We start from the raw sequence: 21,180 nt of genomic DNA, 5'->3' as shown, positions 1-21,180 counted from the left end.
TATTACACTTATTTCCCCATAAAAATATGTGGTGTGCATTTGATCAGAAGTTTTTACAGTTTTCCAGTGTTTGCAAGTATCCACTGTGTTGTCACTTATTTGTCCAGAACATCCAAGATTTTTGTTTATTTTTAATGGCCTGGTACATCAAGTAATGAAATCTCTTTAAATATTAGGAAATGTTGTAGTCAAACGGTCTTGAGAAGATTTCAGAATATATTATGCTGAGAAATGAATCACATTTATCATGTTACCCATAAACCAGCTAATGCACACGTGAAACACGTGTTTCTTTTTGGTATAATAAAGGTAGCAACAGATAAATAAACGAATATTTAAGTGTCCTAGGGAGTTTGAATAGTTAACTTGCCTGAGACTGAATGCTGTTTCCAGGCTTCAGCAGTACAATTATTAATTGACAAAAGGAACTCTGGGTTTTCACTTCCAAGAAGATCACCACTTGCACAATGTGTGATACTGAAGAGCAGCGACTGCCAAGAAGTGCTCAAGTGCAGAGGGGAAAGAGTGCTAGGCTACCACTGCCCAGACTGTCTGGCAATATGAACTGCACTTCTCCAATACTCTCTTGAGGAAGGGAGTTCTATTTCTTTTGTTACAAGAGAGAGAATTTTCAATAGCTAGTAACATTTCTGTAAGTTGTATTTATATTGTGTTGTTCTTTTTTTTTACTTCTTACTGTAGGCGATTAGAAGTCTGGAAAATCTGATTTCAAAGCACACCACAATTTTCAAAGAAAGTAAATCTACATGAAGAGCTACGGAAAGAGCTGATTTAAGAAGATGATGTTTGCAACAATGTCTTCAAGTTGTGTGACTCCAGTGTTTGCTTTGATGATTTTGTGTTTTGCAGATGCAGGTAGGTGGTGTTATGTAAATCATTCATTCAGTGTAACTTATTGTATATACCTGGAATTAGTGATCAAAATTAGGGCTTCACACTGGAGATACATAGGCCAGCTAGTGTGACGGTGTGTGAAATGCTGTTTCTATAAGAGTTTTCATGCAGCTATCTTCCCAATTAAAACCATTCAAGAACTGCAGTAGTAACATACATACCAGTGTAGTGCTTCCTTCAAGGTCTCCAATCGATAATTACACTGTGACTGTTTAGTTTATAGAAAGGAATTAGACAAAAATTCCAGACCAGTAAGCCTGAAGGATATTGTAATAGAGCACTGAAAGTATCTATCTTCTCCTAGGGACAAGCTTCACCTATGTCATTTCTGACAGTTGTCTGGTCTGTTTCAAAATTAACTGTCAATGGTGACAATGAAGTCTTTTTTATTAAAAGTTGGTGTTATTGCAGGTCTCATGGGCTAGGAAGATGCATTGCCATTTATGGGGATTGTGCCTGCTGCGCATCTTGTCTTCAGCAGGGGTTTTTATAACTCTATGTTGCAATAACTTGTGACAAATAAATGAGAAAGATCCATAGACTTCAAGTACCAAGATTATATTCAAGTTTCTTCAAGTGCTGAAGTGATTCTTCTGAGTATGTTTGTTTGTCAAAGTTCTTCCTGTGGTTACAAGGGGAAGCCTCTTATGTGTCCAGTTTGATTACAGCATGGTTCGCTGGAGAAGCAGCCAAGTGAATATATAGTCAGTCAAAATGAGGTAGTGGGAAAAGTGGACAGTGGACAGAAGGCTTTCTTAAATCTGAGATGTCCTCATTGTGGAAAAGATGACCAGCTTTGGAAGAGATGTGGCTGAGCAATTAAATATGTTACAATTTGGCTTCCTTTCACCATCAGCATGGAAATTTATGTTGTTTCAAGCCCTCAAACCTTGTGGGACTTTCTCTGGGGCTGACCTCCTGAAGGCATCCATCCAGCATTAGTAACTTCGATTATTTAATAGTACAAGATGTTAACATTTTGCAATAGCTTCATTACAGATGAACTTTTAGCAATGCAGGGTGTGTCAGAGTGTCTGTGGCCTGAGCTGAGGGTATGGCTGATCTTGGCTCAGGAGGGATTACTTTATGTGACTCAGAGTCATTGTCAATTCATGAAAAATCTACTTTAAGGGAAAGTACTAGTGTAGAAAATAAAAACTACATTCTAGTTCATAGCAACCACGGTTACATTTTATTGTTGAGATTGCTTGATGCCAGCTTTAATTAAAAACACTACTTTAAAGGTGCTATCAAATACAGTGCTACTGTGAGAAAGTTATCCAGTGTACCTTAGCATCTCTCTCTTTTGCCATCTCTTCTGTTTCTTTTTGGTTTTACTTCCAAGTTCTGTGTTTTATTCCACTGACAGCTATTTCAAAATCAAAATTGCCATGGATCTGATTAAATGCTTATTCATGAAATGTTCATGGAATGCTCCTGGTTGTAAAGGATCTCTGCAAGCACAGTCCAGCCCCCTGCCCTGAGCAGGGCTAGCTTCCAAGTTGGTTCACTTCTGGAGATCCTTCCCGCTATCTGCGTGGGAATAAGAGAAGACAAGGAAGGAGTAGTGGGGTCAGTTGGTTCGGGAGAAGATAGAAGGGAGTCCTACTGTCACGGTTTCTGGCTGTGCCTGCTCAGTGGGTTTTGGTTTTGTTCTTTTTCATTTTGCAGTAAATTCTTAATGAGAAAGATGAGTTCATTTAAAATGTACCATGATTACAGTAATATACAAGCAGTAAGGAACTGATAGATTGTGCTGAAGGAGGGGTAGAGATTGAGATGAAGCAAATACTGTTACAACTGAGGAAGGACACCTCTGTGAAGGTTATTTAAAGAGAGCTTTTGCAATGTTTTTCTGGTAGTAGTCATGAAGTCCTGTTAATGTAAACAATTAAACTTTACAGTCACAGAAGTAAATGAGAGAGTTTATGGTTGTAAGTGAAACAGGGATGGGAGCAAGCAGTGTGTTTTCAGTGTGGAAAAAGCAGTGGCAAGTGACTGAGCTATTGTCAATGTGGTGGCCAGGGTACCACAGTCTTGGCTGTTAAACACCAGAGCACAGAACTCTCCCTTATCAAGCCTGAATAATTAACAAACTAGTACTTCCCATACTACAAATAAAACTAAGAAATATAAATAAAACTGAGAAGTATAAATAAAATCCCTGCATGCCTGTGGTGAGGCCTGGGGGAGGCAGGGGGCAGCATGCCACCTCCCTGGGGTGTTGATTTTTATATATTGAGCCTTTTTCCAGCCTCCTCTTTGTTTCTTAAGTAGCGAGGCTGATACTGGAGAGCAAACCTTTATTTTGTTAGCCTCCCACTGATATTGAAGATCTTGTTTCTCGTTTTCTTATATTTTCAGCTTTGTTATCTTTTCAGATACAGTGAATCTTCTAGGCAGAATCTCCGTTGCTTTTCATTTTGCTTTTTCAAGTAGTTGTGTGTTAAATGTATACATTAAAAAACAACAGCAACAACAAAAACTGAGTTAGATGTCATGATGCACAAAGACGCATATGCAAACCTGAGCTTAAAGGCTGCTATTCTTCATGCTAATCAACTAAGGAATACACTTCACTGATTTTTGCTTTGGAAATGGTTTTATATAAATATTCAAATAATGTTTTTTCTCTATTTCCTCTTATTTCTGAGATGTATGTATCTAACTGCTTACATGGATCTGTTCTGCTTCCACCCTGTGCACTGATTTCTTGTCCTCTCATATTTCTGCTGCTTCAGTTGTATAGAAAAATACTGCAAGGAAAACCTGGATTTCTCTGCGATTTTTCTTCTGAATGGAAGAGAATTGCTGGCAAGCTATCTGCTTGTCTGAAGGAGTCAGAGTTTTGAAGTGTGCTTGAACAAAGATCAGGCAACCTGCAGTAGGAACTTCACGTAGACTGTAAGAACTGCACATGCTGCAGCCATGCGTAACTTCATAAGCAAGTCTGGCTTTGTAGTCTCGAGGGTAAAAATATGTGGTCCTAATGTAGCTTAGATCAAAGACTGAAGCATTTACTTAATAGCAAATTTGTGCTGTTGGGTGCATGATGTCTTGATAAAAAGCCTTAGAGAAATTGAAATGTGTACCTATCCTAGAGCCTGAGGGCCTGATGTTCAACGATGCAGGTTTTACTGAGAGAGTGGGAAGCATTTTTTAAAATTTGGATCTCTTTTCTTTTTTCCATCTTGTTGCCTAGCTGTTTACAATGAAACAGAAGAGTGATGCAGACCGTGGGTGAGGTACATCTTTGGGTAGTACAAATTGTCCCTGCTATGGTCAAAGCAGTGCAACCATGGTGTCTGATATGACTAAAAGTTGCCCATGTGGCTGTGTTCTCATTCCTCTGACCCACCTAATATTTTGTGTTCCCTTGCTTACCTTGTAGATGTGTCTCATTGCGATGCTGTTGTGGTCAGGCCAGTGGAGACTGTAGTAGTTGAATTATAAGTGGATATATGTTGAGCAATTTATCCATCCTCTATTATATAAACTTATAAATTTTCCTTCTTTTGTTACATCTGCCTTTGTGATTTTCTTTCAACAGCCCCATTCCCTCCTTTTCTACTATATTGTTGCCCTCACTTTTTTTTTTTTTTCTGTCTCCGTATTTGTTCTTATGAGCAACCTTGTGTTCAGAGCATGTGCTTCGTTGTCGAAAATTTCAACATGCGATTTGCTTGTATGCTGAGCTCCTGAGTCTGGAGTGCCCCTAGGTATGGTGATGATGGGTGTCCTATTAGCAAGCATAACAGTAGGAAGAAACAGGCCCTGTCACGGCATCTTTTCTTTGTTTACTTTAAGAGGAATTTCCCTCAACCTTGAGCTGTGAAAGCAATATAGGAGTCTTCAAAGTGCAATAGAAAGTCCTTCCACTCTAAGGTGAAGGACGTGATTGAAACAAAATAGGAGTCACACAAATTTCCTTCCCTTTTGGACAATGTTTGTTGCATATTTCCCAGATGTAATGTACTGGCTTTATTTTCCCTAAAAATATTTGTTGTCAGAGGTGTGGGGTTTTTTGTTTAAACTGTGGTTGGAGGATGAGAACAGAGGTTTAATCTCAAATTACTAGAATTAGAGCAAAGCGCAGACTAGTTTTGACATCAAATGCATAAGGATTTTACTCTCTATCTTTCTCTTCCTTTAGTTCATTATTGCTATAACCAAACTCTACCTTGAAACACCGCCCAGTGATTTCTGCCTCTCAAGCATCTGGATGAGCGAGTCTGCTAGGGAAGTTGGACTCAAGAGTGTTTAAAGGCATGCATGCTCACAGAGGAGCTGAAGGAGCAGCAGGTGGTTTGTGTGCCACCTGGCTTGTGCTGTGCTGGTGCCACTGCCATGCTGTGCACCAGCAGGGCTGGAAGGGAGCAGCTGTGCTCCTTTAAGAAGGGCTCATCGCTCAGTTCTGAGAAATGCTAATTAGGAACCACTGACAGCTCTGCTGTTTGGTGATCTACTCCTGTGTACATTAGTTTCTTAATGTAATCGGTCTGTCTCTCAAGTGAATCAGATCTGGTGTCATTTCTCTGTGGCTTAGGCTTAAATAGTATTTTTATCTTCAGAAAAACACAAATTTCTGGAAAACTTGAAGTGCCTGGGTACAAAGAAAGGCTATATATTTCAGAAGAGAGTTGTATTGCAGCCTCAGAACTGCTGAAACTCAGCAGGCTGCATTTTTCCTTTATCAGCAAGACTCTGAAGCTATAAACAGTTGAATTTCTGAACACTGCACCCACATGGAGGGGTGGTAGGTCCCGATTCAGCAAAACAACTGAGCGTATGTCTAAGTGCTCTGCTGAAGCAGAACATTTATAAGTGAATTTGAAAGTCTCATTCTTTGGTTAAAACTGACTCTGGATGATGTCAAAGGAATTCTAAGAAATATGAAGCCCTTAGTGCAGTACTTGAATTGTATGGATGCAGGCAAATGGTAGCATTACTGAGCATCTCTGGGGGATAGCATTCAACTGATGAAAAACAGTTATACAGAAAATTTTAAGGTGTGGTATGTTGAATGACATTAATCCTTGTCTTTCCAAGCAGATTTATTATGTCTTATTTAACAGAAACTAGTCTTTAAGAAGTTACAAGCATCACATAATAATTTTATAAATACTACGCTAAAAATAGTTCTTCTGTTTTCTGAAGGGAATTGGGATTTAGGATTTTGCTTGTAGAGCTTTAAATATCCTTTCCTCTATTATAGGCCCTTGTTAATGCTGTTTTAGCTTCTCCATTTGCCATTTGTCTTAAAAATAACACAACCCCTTAATCTCGATGATAAAGTGAAAAGGGCTTATTAGTTAACTAAAAACATGAATACCAAAGAGAGATACAGAAGTTCCCTGATCCCGTCATATCTTTGATGAAGTAATAGGTACTCTGGAACATACCTCATTCCTTACCTTCTAACTAGTTTGTATTTATCCTTAAAACATTTTTATTTTCTTTCATATCTGTTTTAAAATTCTTCTCCCCTCAAAAGACCTCAGCTGGTCTTAACATTATTCACCCCAGAGTTCTCTTGAATCTGCTTACCTTCACTTTTTTTTGTGCTTGGTTTTTTCTTTTGCTGTGGAATAACATAACTTCTGTAATTTGGACTAAGCAGGGCATGTACAAACATCAAACAACAGACTTCTATCTGTTGACACAAGACAGGAAAAATCAGGCTTCAAGGACTGTAGTGCCTCCAAACCCAGCATTCCCCAGTGTGATCCTAGATGTCTCAACAAGAAAGGGAGGATATGCTGTTAGAAACACAGTTGTTGCTTTCACATGGAAAATTTGAGTTTCTAGAACACATTTTCTTTGATAAGCTTTTCCACTTAAATATATTTGCATGTGTCAACACAGTTGTTTCTATGCTGGTTTCCTATTGTATGAAGAGAATGTAAGGACCAGGTATGGTCCTTTTCACAGAAGAGAAATACATTTATTCTCTGGTGCTAATGATAATAAAAGGAACTGAAATTCCTCAGGCTATAAGTCAGAGGAGAGATGAATTTGGAGTAGAAAAAAAAAAATCAGCACAAAGGCTGTGCAGTGTTTCATTACCTGGAGGCATTGGGTTGGATTCCTCTTTTGTGTAAGCTTGTTCTCTGTCAATGGAATTTCACCAAGGATAAATTTTGACCCCAGGTGACAAAAGCAAGGGTTTTTAATAATTTTGTGAAGTGTAACTGTTTTAAGCACAGTGTGCTTTTCTTTATGTTTTCAAGTGTACTTTGTAAAAGATGGAGCTATTGTTCCCTTATTTGGCAACTGCAACACTGTGGGACTCACTAATAGGCATTTAATAAAAAAGGGATTTTAACTGTCAGAGATGGAACCTGAGAATATATTTATTCCTTCATTATTGGAAATAGCGCATAGAGGAGCACACAGAGCCATTCAGCAGTAAGCTGTGGAAACATCTTTGAGGTTTGTTGCTGTTTACGTTTTCAGCAAGTTTTACTTTACTCTGAAACACTCCTTGTTTGTTGTTCTGTTCCCCTCTTTTTCTCCCTGTGCATTTATTATTACTGTTTATTAATTTTTGTTTAACATGTGCTGCCACAAGCAGGTGAATAATTGATTTTTGTGCTTATCTTCACTTCTTCATGCCTGCTAGCATCTTGACTTGCACAAGCTGAGATGTTGCGTCCAGCTCCCCCAAAAGTTTGAAGTTAATTACAGGAGCTCTGCTTTGCTTTTAGTTACACTGACATGATTTTGAAACAGCTTTACTGTCTCCAAAGAAGCTGTGATTAAAGCAGCACAGTGCAGACAACTGCTCACTGAATATCTGGCTTCTGGGCAGCAGGCAGATGTGACTGAGGCTGTATGTGAGAAGATGCATGTGCCTTGCAGTGAGTTTTGGTAGGATCTCTTTATCTACTTCTCTGCTACAATACCCTGCAGTCTCAGCTGCCTTTCCATGCCCTTGTTGTGGCCCTGCTGTACGATGTCAGGTACTTTTGATGTGCAGGCTGCCTGCTTGCCCTCAGAGCTCAAATGAGTGAGGCTTGATGCAGTTTCTCATAGGATAGATAGCAAAAGACATCATGGTGTGGATGCTTTATGGCTCACTCCAGGCTTCTGTGGTGAAGCTCTTGGAACATGACCAGCCAGCAGAGATGTACCGGCACTTTTTGGGCTGCTTGGTGCCTTGGTTAGCGGCCCTACCTGGAATGGCTCAGGGCAGTGCCTGCCCAGGCCCTGGCTGAGGGCTGAGGTGGAGACTTCTGCCCTAGGGCTGACGTGTGCTTTTCATGTAGCCAACATGCAGCTGCCCTGTGTGATTTGGTGTACACGTGTTCCTCCTTCGTGGTGACTAAATGCAAATCCCTGTGTCTGCAGGACCCTTGAGAGAGGGCGGGGTGTGTACTGTAGGCGGTCAGTGCAATTCCCTCTGGCTGCAGGCTGTCCTTGGCCATGGGCAGGGTCTGAGTTTGATGGGCTGCTGGCTTATTACGTTTTTTGTGCAGCCCCTAGTTCTGGTGGCCACAGGTGGATTGAAGGCATAGGAGTCATCCACAAGCCCTGGCTCTTGACTGAAGATGAAAGGCTTATATTTGGATTAGTGACTTTCTCTGTGATCTTGCCATGAGTTATTTCATCTCCTGGTCTTAGTCTCTTGGTACTTAAAACAGATGTGTTCTGTCCTGTCTTCTTCCATGCAGGACTGTTTAAAGGACTAACATCATAGCTTTCAAGTGCTTGGATCACATTGGTCCCAACTGCAGTTATCTTATTAATTCTTCAAAACCTCCCCATGCCCTTTTTTGGAGCATGAAAATCACAAAGCCTTTATTTAAAGTTATGTCAAAATTTTTGCCTTTCTTGCTTGTGTTTAGACTAATGGATGCTGAACTGCAGAAGTTCTCTCTGATCTCAGATAAGGAGCAGGCTGGTTGAAGTTTTGGCAAGCCATAAATTAGTTATAATATTCTGAGGAGTGTCTTAACTGATTGAGCTGCTGCTTTTTTCTTTCTTCTTCTTCTGCCATTCCAACTCTTATTTAAAAAGACAATCAATCATTTTTATGGGAAGGAGAACAAGTCACACTTAAATCAAGAGGATGGGGGAAATGTGAGACCACTCTTACTTTGCTGAAGGGAAAAAGGTTTTCAGGTGAAATATGAGTCTTGCATCATTAGAGGAAAGATTGCAACAGCAGGTGGGACATCCATGTGTAGTTTGAGTTACGTGTTAGAAATTCAATATGTGGCTTCAGTTTCTTGTGTTAAGGCACTCTACCTCTTTGGAGGTGATTTGTTAGTTACATATTCTTTAAGAGGTTGCTAGTTTTCCACACTTCCTGCTTTGGAATGCTAGATCAGTAGCAAAATTTCCTTTCATAATACTAAGAATTCAAAGCTGCAATTATTTTTCTATGGGATATTTTCACCTTTAAGCTGAAAAAGTAACAAGTGTTTGATAAAAAAGGCAAGAAAGCTCTTTAGAGATTACTGTGGGTATTACTTGTCTCGGCTGCTTTCTGGAACTAGGCTAGTAGTAGCTGTTTTTCTTATTGAAGTAGTACTTTTCCTTCCCTCAGTGCTAATATTTGATCTTTCTGATAACATGTATCATCATGGGTGGAAGTAAGAGAGCTAAAATATGCATCACGAGAAGGACTCTCTGAAGAATTTTTTTTTTTTAAGAGAAGATTACAATTGCCTGAGCGATAATACCTGAGTAAATGCTTCACAAGTGACTCTTGTTAGAAGGCTAGCTAGATGACTTTAGTAATACTTTCTGTAACAGGCAAAAACACAACTGAAATAGCAAACAACAAAAAACTCAACCATATTACTGAATTACTCAGACTAAGGAATGTTTCATATCAGTAGCAGGAAAAAAAAAAACTGTTCAGAAAAATACCCTATTCTGTTGCTGGTAAATTTTCTAGAGGCTTTTTTTTTTTTTTTTTTTTAAATAAATTGACATTTAAGGCAGTCTGGGATGATGGATTTCAAGTAAAATCGTTCTAAAAATGAAAGTTACTGACATTTTGGTCTTCATTACATTTACAGCATATTAAAGCTACATTTGCAGCAAGAAGCTTGTAAGTCAGCACTATGACTACCAGGCTGAACTTTAATTTTATTAGTATGTTTCAGGAGAAAAGAATTCTAATGAAACTGTTCTGAGCATTGAGCTGCTTAATGGTGTTATTAAAATCTTCCTATATGCAGGGAAAAAACTTCTGAACAGCTAATTTTTCTGTTTGTTTCAACACCATAGAATAACTATATAAAAGTATTCAGCCAAAAGCTGTTTGAGATTTCAGATAAAGAGACGGCTAAGAAATCTTTTTTTTTTTTTTTTTTTTTTTTTTCCTGGCCTCAAGGAGTCCTAGAATGTAGTTTCCTTCTCTCTAGGGAAATAATAATGCACCTAAGATGTCTGTTTTAGGTCAAGTGCTTATGTATGTCTATGATTTGATGAGATTGCTCAGTGAAAAGGTAGAATGAAATCTGGGTTCATAAGGGAACATTTTTTTGAACAATGAATCAATGCTTTTTGGCCTAGCGGACTGGATTTGTCAGTGCAATAGATAAAACACTTTGTTTTGATGTAGTTGACTGAATTAACTCAGTCACTCAGCGTAGGTACAGTTCTGGTACCTACCTTCTCTCCATGTTCCAATTGCTTTCAATTATTTTTTGAAATTGGAGACATTCCAATCCACTAGAAGGGGTGCAATTGTTTTTCATCTTTTATTATTCTTCTATGCCAGCCTGTTACGTTGACATGCCTGTGCTCATTGGTGGGGTTCCTTGCTGGAATACTTCTCTGGGGATTCAGATTACTCCCTTATGGTCTATGAGCTACTGTGACAGGAAAGATTGCTTTCACATCATAGTTGCCTGCACAGTTGCTATATCTTCTGCCCTTTAATCTTGCTCTAAACCAGGCAGTAAGTTTCTGCTACAAATATGGTCATATGACATTATGACTCTAGGATAATGTTATATGCATAAATGGCATAAAATTTAGAGCAGTGTAGCACAGGTCATCTTTCTTCTTAATTCTAGAGTTTGTTTCCTGAGGCAGTATGAACACAGCTGTCCTAGTCAGAAGTCCTTTGATATTCTTCCTCTATTTGCAGTGCATAGGTCTGCTGGATTTTTCTCCTTATCGACTTCTAGTTACACTTTCTGTGCTGTACATCACTAGAAGAATTAGAGATTTAGTAGAAACCTGCAAGGGCTGCAAGTGCAAGGGCTGTTGTGCAAGTGAGGAGACGCGCGTAATTACTTCCTTTCAATGGGACTCTATGACTGCAATGGGTGCTATGCTTTGTTTCTCTCTTCCCTGGAGTATGTTCTTCCTCTTGTGTCTAATACCTGACTGTATCTGTCTGTATCTAAGACATCTGTTTTCTTATTTAGTGTGATCCCAACACTAATTAGTATTTGATGCCTTTGTAAAGCCCCTAATACATACATACAGCAACTGGTACAGGCTTCTTAAACAACAGTTTAGTTATGTGTTTGTGGATTATGTGTGGTCTCTCTTTGCATTTAAGGGTGCATGAAAACTGCAGTCAACTGTTTTAGGTGGTTAACTAAACTGTTACTGACTGTACAAGGGCTGCTCTGAAAGTAGTGCCTACCATTTTATGGTGTTAGCTCCCAGGGCCAGAGATGAACATTGGTGAGTAGTGGTTCAACCTTCCCACCGATATTTCATTACATTTTGTTGCCGTGTGACAGAGGGGCACTTTGTCAAATTGGTATCTGACATAGAAGTGTAGATGGAGTAAAGATGTGTCACTGGATTCCTCCCTCCATAAAATATGGCACCCACTGACATTCATTGCTGCTTGCTGAATGAGCCTGTTTATGAGTGCAGCCTGCAGACATTTGTTAATTGCTGGTGACGATGCATAACTAGTGGTAGTGGCTGTGTTGGGAAAGTGTTTTGTAGCTGAGAATTTGCTCTATCAAATATTGTTATTATGCTCTTTGTATTTGTTGTAGTTTCCGTGGGTACAAATAGGAGGCATTACTTTTGGAACTAAATGCAGTAAAATTACTGGTAAATGAGAATACAAGTCCATGCTTTATTTCTGAGTTTGTTTTGTTGCTGTAGCCTTATTATCCAAAAAGGTAATTTGTGCACGAGAAGAGCTTTGTTCTTTTCCAGCCAATCTTACGAGGCTGGTAGTAGGGCTGAGAGCACTGGGGCTATGGAACTGGACTGCCTTGTTTAACTCTTACTACGAGTTTGGTCTGTGTTGACCTTACTGAAATCACATACTGTGATGATTATTTCTTTGGTTGTTTGTATTTGAAGTCATTGGTGTCCCATTAGAAAATGTTGATACCACTCCTCAGTTGATTTGCAGGGATATATATTTTTTTCCAAGCAGTTATGCAGTCAAGCTTACACTTGACCAAGTAATTTCTCTTCCAGTGATATAATGTTAGGATTGCCTGTGGACTGTATGAGCAGAAAATCACTATGAATCTTACAAAATTTTCATAAAATAATGGGTCTTAACTTCATGGAAGTGGATATAAGTTTTACCACTGGACCTCTGATAGGAAGGACAAGTTTCAGCCTGGCTCCCATTGCTCGTGTGAGAGCTTTTGAAGCCCCAGAAGCGTTGTTTGTTTTCCCTGCACCATCATGATTGCCAGTGCAAACACAGGAGCACCCTTGACAGTGGGTGGCCAGAGCAGGGGGGGCCTCCCTGGGGCCTCCCTTTTCTTTAGCAGCCTATGTTTGTTCTAGATCAAAACTGAATTTCCTCTTACAGAAGTGTGGTATCAAAGTTTTGTCAAAGTCTTTTGAGTATCTGTTGATCTGTGGTTCACCTGGTGGCAGTTAGTCATCAACTCTTAAGTAAAGCATTCCCTGCCAAAAATGAAGCATGTGGCAAAAAAGAATGTAGCTGGCATAGCTACACCATTTACCCTAAAAGTACAAGTAGAAATGACAGATGCTTTTTAAAAATTCAATGACCAATGTAACTATGTCTGCAAGAAGGATTTGCCATCGTAATATAGTTTTCAACAGTGAAATTTGATGTATTATGGAAAGGAAATGTACCATTGTACCACCAATAGCATTGACATTTGCATGCTTTTCCTTTTGAAACTGAACCGTATGAGAAGACTTACAGTAACTTTACCAGATCCTGTGTAGGATCATTTATTTGCTTTTCTTTGTATTAAATTACCTTTTATATGATTTCCAACTTCTGTCAGGTTAGACAGATGGTCATGAGCTCTTGTTTGTTCGTCAAAATAAAAACTAATACTGCTTATGGATCCATTTAAATGGGTCATTTAAATGCTACTTTCTTCTACAAAAGTAATTGTAATAATTTAAAAATAATAATCTGGGTACATGAGATGCATAGCAAGGATCACCTTCAGACTCTGACCAATTCCAGCAAAACAAATTTCAAATTTCATGGTAGAAACTGCCACTACCACGCACTGACTCGGTGACAGTTTTTAAGTGTGTCTTGTCTGACGGGAAGATATATTAGTCATCTTGTTTAATAACCTTTCTTGGGGACTGTTTCAAAGCATACAAAGCATGCGTGAGGCCCCACAGCCTGCTGACTCCACTGCAAAGTTATTTTACATCTAGTAAGCTCCAGGATAGTGACTGTTTTCCAAATAATGCTGTACTTTACTGATTGTACTTGAAAACATGAGTTAGTGTCATGATGCCAAGTCACTTTGAAAGTTTCACTGTAAGATTTTTCTTTACTCGCACCATATGTAGGTCTGTTGTATGCCTTGTTGAAATGGAAAAGACTCACTGAGGTATCTAGTTCCAGGGAATTAATGTGGCAAGAAAGTTTCTCCTTTAGAGCTCACTGTTATCCTGTGGCCAGTGTGACAAAATGTAGTCTACCTGTGTTTTTGTCTTGTTTGGTTGTTCTGGAAGCATCTGGAGGTATTCCTGCTGGAGAAGATGACTGAGTTCACAACCCCCACCATGCCTGGGATCCCCTCTGTGCCCCCCCGCCACTGGCAGTGCCGAGGGAGCTCTGGGACTTCTTAAGGCAATGAAGGTGAGGCATGAAGTGAGGCATGTTGAACTCTTACCTTAGAGTGAGTTGGATTGTAGCATTCATGGGGTCAGAGGAAGGGAACCTGCTTTAGCAGGGGGTTGGACTAAGTGATCTCCAGAGGTCCTTTCCAACCTCTACTGATGTTTGACACAATTCTGTAACTGTTACTGAAACTTGAGCCTGCTCTGAGGTTCTGAGATTCTTTTTTCAGGCAGCAGTGACATTCCAACACGTGCCCTGTACAGGCTTTTAATGTTGGGCATCCTTTCTTCAATTTCTTTTTTCAAAGACAAACAAAGTAAAAGCCAGTAAGAGTTGGTGAGGTGAAGAGCCATTGTGATTTCATTCAGAGGCGGGCTCAGTTCTCCTTTTGTATCTGATGCTGGCCTGGCAGTATTTACTGTACTCGTGTCTTGGACTCGAATTATTTTCAACTTATTAATAGTTTCGCAAATGCATTTAACAGTGAACTGCGATGTGCATGCTCTTTTTGGTTACAGTTAACAAGCAGATGGTTGGTGCATTAACAAAATGTGAATGCCATTAACTCTTGCAGAACCACATCTCTGTGTTTCTCTAAATGTCCTTGTCAGAACTCTACAGAGCACAGAGCAGTGGACACGTGCTTAATAAAGGAAGGAATTATGAGAATGAAATAAAATCTTTTTGTATTTTGGAAGGAAAGAAAGAGGCTCTAAAAGCAAGACTTGACTTTTTCCTGGGTAGAAGACACTTGAGCGGGGGCATTTGGTACAAAACTCTTTAAACAGAACTTTACCACAAGGGAAAAAGAAAGAGACATTAGAGATTTGTTTGAGATATCTGACTCTCTTGTGAGAGATTTCTCAATTGAAGAAAATTTCCTGCTCATTGAGAACGACTTTGTTTTGCTGTAGGATTTATTTAATTCCTAGTGAAGGGCAGAGAAGATCAGGCAGGCCGATCAGTGTTTTGTTTTACAGTTGAACTTTTTTATGATTATTTTCATGGTTTTTGAAAATCTCAGCACTGGGAAAGTTCACTCACCCCATCAAAATTTACGTTTTAGATGATGAAAACCATGCTCATCCAGTGATGTTGCTTTTTCTCATCAACGAATGAGAGACGCAAATGTAGGATATATACAGCCAAACCTTTTGCATGTGGCTGCAATCTGCGTGAGCCAGATCACTCCCTATGAATCAGTTGTACAATATGTGTGCTCTCTGTTTTGTATAAAGGTCTGCTCCCAAGCTGTTTAGAGTCATCCTTTCTCACTCTCCATTTAATCTTTTCTCTGGCAAATCTCCCATAGACCTCATCTGGGTTCTTGCCTGATTAAGGACTAAAAGTTTGACCCTGTGAGATAATAAAAACCCCAGCATCCCCACAAGGACCTACAGATTTCAATGGGAGTTGAAGGCAGTATGTGCTGCTAAAGTGTTCAGCGTATATGCTGGGTTTAAGGTAATGATTTCAGCACTTGGCTAGGTTACAGTACACATACTTACTGGCCCTAACTTGATTAAACTGCAGGTATATTGCCATTATTTTAATCCTCTGTGGAAAGGAAAACATGTGGTCTTTCTGTGGATTTTGTGGCTTATTTAGAATGAATTTTCATTTTCTGATTGTGTATGTTGAGATGTTCCTCAGCAGAAAATTCCAGTTTATTGGTATAGTTCTCTTGGAGCTGTTTTCCTAAAAGCAGGATCCAAGAGAGCAGATTTCCTTTGTGAAGTTGAGGCCATTAAATTCTAAGATCTAGGAAGGGTTGTAACTTCAACTCTTACTGCACACAGCCTTCCAAAATGATTCACTGTTTCCTTAAAAGATTCCGGTATCTCCACGTTTTTGTGGAAAAACAAAGGAGCACAAAGCTAATTATCACATCCCGGAAGCAAACACATTACAGCAGTTAGGCTATATAATAAGATAATGAGCACAACTGGGTACTGACCTTCAGCTGTTTGTTCAACTTGATTTTGATAGTGTGTACTACCCCAAAAAAGGACTTCTCATTTAAAAAAGGAAAAAAAAAAAAATGAAAAAGAAAAACAAAAAGAAAAACAAAACCCCCAAGGAAAACAAAACCCCACAGTTCAGAACAGGGAAAGAAAATTTGAAATTTTCACACAATCTTAATTAGTGTTTAATTTTAAAAAAGTGTATGATGCAATTAACGTCACAGATAACTTGATGTAAGAAAAAATAGTTTTTAATATGGTAATACTGCTCGTAGCTTTCTGGGTTCTACTGGACTAGGCCTAACAAGAGGCCTGAAACTCAGTAGTAAGGTATTAAATCCTTAAAACAGAAGTTTCTTGAGTTGAGTACTACAGTAAAGCTTCAGGATGCTTTCTAAGCATTTTTTTTTTTTTTTTTTGTGTGTGCATATAATCACTTTTATTCTTTAAATCCTATAATTGGTTTCATATGATGTTCATACTGTTGGCTTATACTTTGGTTGGAAGCACTGTAGTCTCTGGTTGAACGAGATAACACTTGTCTGTTAAAACGCATCACACTTGTCTTCCTGCAGCATGGGCTTCTGTTGTGATGACCTGGTGATACATGATGTTTATGTAGATAGGAATAGCTGTGCTTGGATGCTCGCAGATCAAGAGGCAGAATGCCTATCTTTTTGCTGAGGTCCAAGTGATACTTGCCCCAAAGAGGTTATCATGAAAAAAGTAGAAAGCAAAGATTTCTAAAGGTGCTCTTGATTATGTAGCAGGGTGTAGCTGATGATATGAGCCAATAAATTTGCTTTTATCAAATTTTATTGTAGTAGCACAAGGAAGTAGATAGAGGATTTGAGTGGAAAGAAAAGAAGGGAGAAGCTTGGTGGAAGAGGAATGGCGAGCCTCTTTGTCCTTCTCTTGGTAAATGTTAAGGAATAACTTCCCAGTTCAGATTTTCCTTAAATCATACTGAGATTTTGATTTCAGTAGAGTCAATGAGTCTGTTGCTTCCCATTTGTTGGGGTTTTGTACTTTGTGGCTGCACTGCAATGTTCAAAGGAGTAGAAGACCAGGCAGGGTCTGTGACTTGCAAACTATTGCAGAACTCTGGCTGGGGATTGTATGGTTACATACTCCCATCTTCAGTTTCTCTTCCATGATGCCTGTTTTTTGGATGTGTGTGGGTTTTTTTGTTTTTTTTTTTTTTAAGTTTTGTTTCCTTTTGTTATGTGTGTGTGTGTGTGTTTTTGTTTTGTTTTGTTTTTTTTAGTAAGATGTGATTAACTCTTATGTGGTGTTTTTAACATAAAGCATTCAAAGAGAACATGCTGTGTTAGGTAAGTAGAGTTAGTTTGAGATTTCATTTAAAAGCCACTGAGTAATTTGCCTAAGGACAAACTCAATCTTTGAACTGCTAAATTTCTTTTGCCTTATAAATGAATGGTAGTAATGCTAACAGATTATAAAAGGGGAAAATATGGCCACTATGTCAAGCTAGTACATACTGTTTGTCTTACATGTGAAGCTGCTCTTCAAATGATAGTTATGTATTTAGAAAACCTGCATTTGTTTTGCCGGGATGAAACATTTCGAAAGTTTCAGATCCCTGAATCGCTGAAAGAAACCATTCTGAAAAAAAAAAAAAGCTTTTTGCGGTGTTATAGATTGACCTGGAATTTTTGGTTCAGAGCATCTTGTTTTATGGTAATTATGGCAATGCTGAATTCTGGTGAAATGGCTTGTGTGGACTAGAGGAGGGTTGGTTGTTTTTCACATTTGAGTATTAGGTTGGGAACTGTGTTTAATATGTAACATCACATTTTACACAGAGCCTGTTGTCAGAGTGTGGTGCAAACACTGAGCTTGTTAATGTTCAGGTATTACTGCTGTGGCTTCTGCCAACCCCTTCGTGTGGAGGATCAGAGGAGGGATTTCTAAGGCCACTTGACCTCTGTGCTTGTATTCCACTCATCCTGTTGAATCAGCCTTATTAGAGGACAAGGTTCAGCTTTTTCCTGTTCTGGAAGGAAAAAACAAAGACAGTTTCTACTTTACTTAGCTGTGATCCAAAAACAGTTGGCTTTAAGAGCAGAACTATTTATTTAATTATCTGAATATTGACAGTTTTATAGAGGCAGCAGAAGAATATCAGAAAAAAACCCATGCATTTAGATATTATACCAAGCAAACTGTATCAAATAATCTTGCACTGTAAAAATGAAGAGTGGAAATGGATGTGACTTCTGTCATTCTAATTCTGTGCTGATGATTGAGACTTTCTGGCCTGCGTATGCTGGCTCTGACTGACTGCCTCTGTGTGCTGCAGGCTGACTCACTTTAGCATGAGCCTACAGGCAGTCAGGCAGAAGGTGTGCAGACATTGAGATACAGGTGATGTGCTGATACAGAGACGTGCAGTAGTTTTAAAAATCTGTCATCTCAAAATCATGCATTTTGTCATATTAAAAACTGCTGTAACAATAGTGTGGTAATTATTAAAATGTGTGAACCAAACAGAGTTAACTTGCGTTCTGTGTAATCAGAACAGTGATTATAATGGTCTGATCCTCATTTTTAGCTTATTTTTAATAGCACCCACCCCCTTCCCGCCTCCCTGAAAGCTGCAGGTAGAATTAGCTTTGACTAGAGGCTGATGAGAAGGAGAGCTCTGACAGTGCCTTCAGTCTCCTCAAAAAATTATTGTCTGAATACAGTGTGTTAGGTTACTCCTACAAGAGTAAGTAATTTTATGGTATCAGAAGGGCTGTGCCATGGGATCCAAAATATCTGAGTGACTGAAGTTACAAAATATTCACTTACTAGAAGACTAAAACTTCAGTCTTCTCCCACATCTGATCTATTACTGCTACATCTACAATGATGTTCGCAGTGTAGTTTCAAGCTACTTTCAGGAGCTTAAAGCAGGAAATGAAGAGGAGAGGGACATGCTGAAAGGTGGTGTAGTTACCCCTGGACGGAGGCGGCAGCCCCAGCCTCACTGTCTGTCTGAGATGCTAACAGTGGGCTTGCAGGAAGGCTGGGGAGGGAAGCAGTAGCAGCCTTGGCTCATGACTACAGTGTCCTGCCATTGTAAGGGTGAGCTTAGTAATGGTGAAGAAAGTGCACAACATCGCTTCAGGAAAAGCTTTCATGCTCAAAACCAGAAGTCTCCTGTGTGTTTTTTAAAAGTGGAACAACATCAAATGACTTAAGTTTGACTGCTCTCATTTCCACTGTATTTTTATTCAAAATATATATTCTCCAAAGCTATCACACTGACATCATAAACCTTTGCAATCCTTTGCATGAATCCCGTTTAGTAATCAAGGCATGTGCTAAACTGTGGTTAATTGTATTCTCCATTGAAATGATTTAGTCAAAACTGCAAAGTGCAAACACATGGGGGCTTTTGACAGTAGTGTTGTGTGCTGATCGGGGACTGGAAGGAAAACGTATTTGCCCAGTCAGCAGGTCTTATAAACTCCTCTTCTTCTTTCTAGGAAGGTCTTTTTTGCATTCAGTCTGTGGTTTTGCATGTGCTTTCAAATGTACTGGCTTGGCTGCCTGCTGCCCAGGGAGAACAGGCCTTGCTACTTGTGACCCAGCGTTGTACACCAGCCTCCTGCCCTCAGAGGGAACTAGCCTATGTGCTCCTTGAGCCTTCCTCCCTGTCCTTCTGTGCACCAGAACCTAATGGAAGCCTGCTTAGTCCTTTCATTGCTAGGTTAGTTTCCTTTAATATTAGTGCATTGAATCAGCTCCTGTAGAAAGTGGGTCTGAGCATCAAAATGGGCTTAAGGTGCTGGAAGTGTTGGTGGGAAGAAGAGATGGAGGGAGTGAGACATGCTGGTTTTGGCTATGGTGAGATGTTGGATGATTCATCAGGTCTTGTAAACCTGTAGCTTTAAGTTTCAGTGGTTTTGTGTTCCTCTACCGGTAGCTATATATGTACAGATCTGTCAGATCTGCCATCATGAGTGACTTGCTCATTAGAGTCTGTCCCTCTCATCCCATGCAAATGGAGGAGCATCCTGTGTAGGTGAGGCACAGAGCCTTCCTCATTTATCTGCACCTGGATGCCAAGCCCAGCATTTGCCATCCACCAACCAGCTGTCCTGCATCAGGGCCTGGCATGGCTCAGCTCATACCTTTGCTCCAGCTCATGGTTCCCAGCTGCTGCATCCGCCTCTGACTTCACCCTGTTGTGCAGCCAAGCTGCTGTGCTTCTTCCCTCACCCGCCCATGGGATGTGTGGTGCAAGGGCTTCCATGTCCAGGGCACAAGCACACAAAGAAATATTGTGATTTCTGGATTTCTGCAGACAGTTGCTTTTTTTTTTTTTTTTTTTTTTTTCTCCTTAGTGTCTGTCTTCTGACTTTTCACCTCAAGGAGAAATAGATTAGATTTTCGAATATCAAGCACAAGTTAAGAGTAGTTATAAAAGATGACAATAACCGTACAGCACATGAAAGCACAGGCCCTATTTTTCGTTACTAAAACTGTGTGAGGGTCATCCTTTTAAGTGGATGTCTGGAGTTTGCTGTTTTATGTGCTTTTGAATATACTAAGCCAAATCCCTGCTGTTTGCTGTCTTGAAGAGTTTTCATGGTTTTGCTGATCTGTGTGGGCCATCATGGCTGCAACCAGCCAACAGTTTGTGCTCACCTAGTTAAAAAATGATGACTATAGGGATTAGGGCGCAATGGTAAGCAGCATGGATAAGAGCTATTGCCATGGTAACTTTAAGGTAGTTTGTGTCTCTGCTTTAATGGTGCTTCTGGTTTAAACAGAAAATGCAGCTGCAAGTTTCAGTAGACCTTCCTTTTTTGTTTTTGCAATGGTTTGCTTGTCTTGTTGAGGGTTAAAATCTTTCTGTATCTGACCTTGTCTCACAGCAGGAAATTGAATTTTGCTTTTGGTAGTAAGTATTGAAGTCCTATTTTAAAGATTCTAGCATGTGGACTTTGGAGAACAAGAGGAAAAAGAGCTTTCAAAGATGTTACCTGATACTGTTCTTTATAAGCATTGTCAGGTGCCCACAGAATTGTTTTAACATAGAACCTTCCTGTTTAGCTTAAGATAATTAGGTGTATGTGTGATTTATGGTATTATGTATGCATTTACAAAGAAGCTTGAAAGCTAAGGTAATGAGGGGTTTTTAATTATTTTAAACAAAAATGTCACTGTGGGAGAGATTTTTGAGGAAAAACTGACATGTGTGGAAACAGAAGATAAATGCTTCCAGTCACCCGAGTTAGATCTGTTGTTCACCATACTCTAGAGTGT

General features: G+C 39.5%; 1 protein-coding gene across 1 annotated transcript in view; it reads left to right on the top strand.

Moving 5' to 3' along the window:
- Positions 1-815: 815 nt before the first annotated feature.
- Positions 816-21,180, top strand: part of TGFBR3 (transforming growth factor beta receptor 3) — a gene marked incomplete at both ends in the record, with an annotated part of 94,541 nt that continues 74,176 nt past the window's right edge. The window contains one exon of the mRNA XM_079535507.1: positions 816-876. Coding sequence (XP_079391633.1) covers positions 816-876 — 61 coding nt within the window. The remainder of the gene's footprint in view (positions 877-21,180) is intronic.

This window comes from Tetrao urogallus, assembly GCF_951394365.1.
Source record: "Tetrao urogallus genome assembly, chromosome: 5".
In the NCBI taxonomy this organism is placed as follows: Eukaryota; Metazoa; Chordata; class Aves; order Galliformes; family Phasianidae; genus Tetrao; species Tetrao urogallus.
Note: the sequence above shows the minus strand (reverse complement) of the source record. Positions and strands in the feature narration are given on the sequence as shown.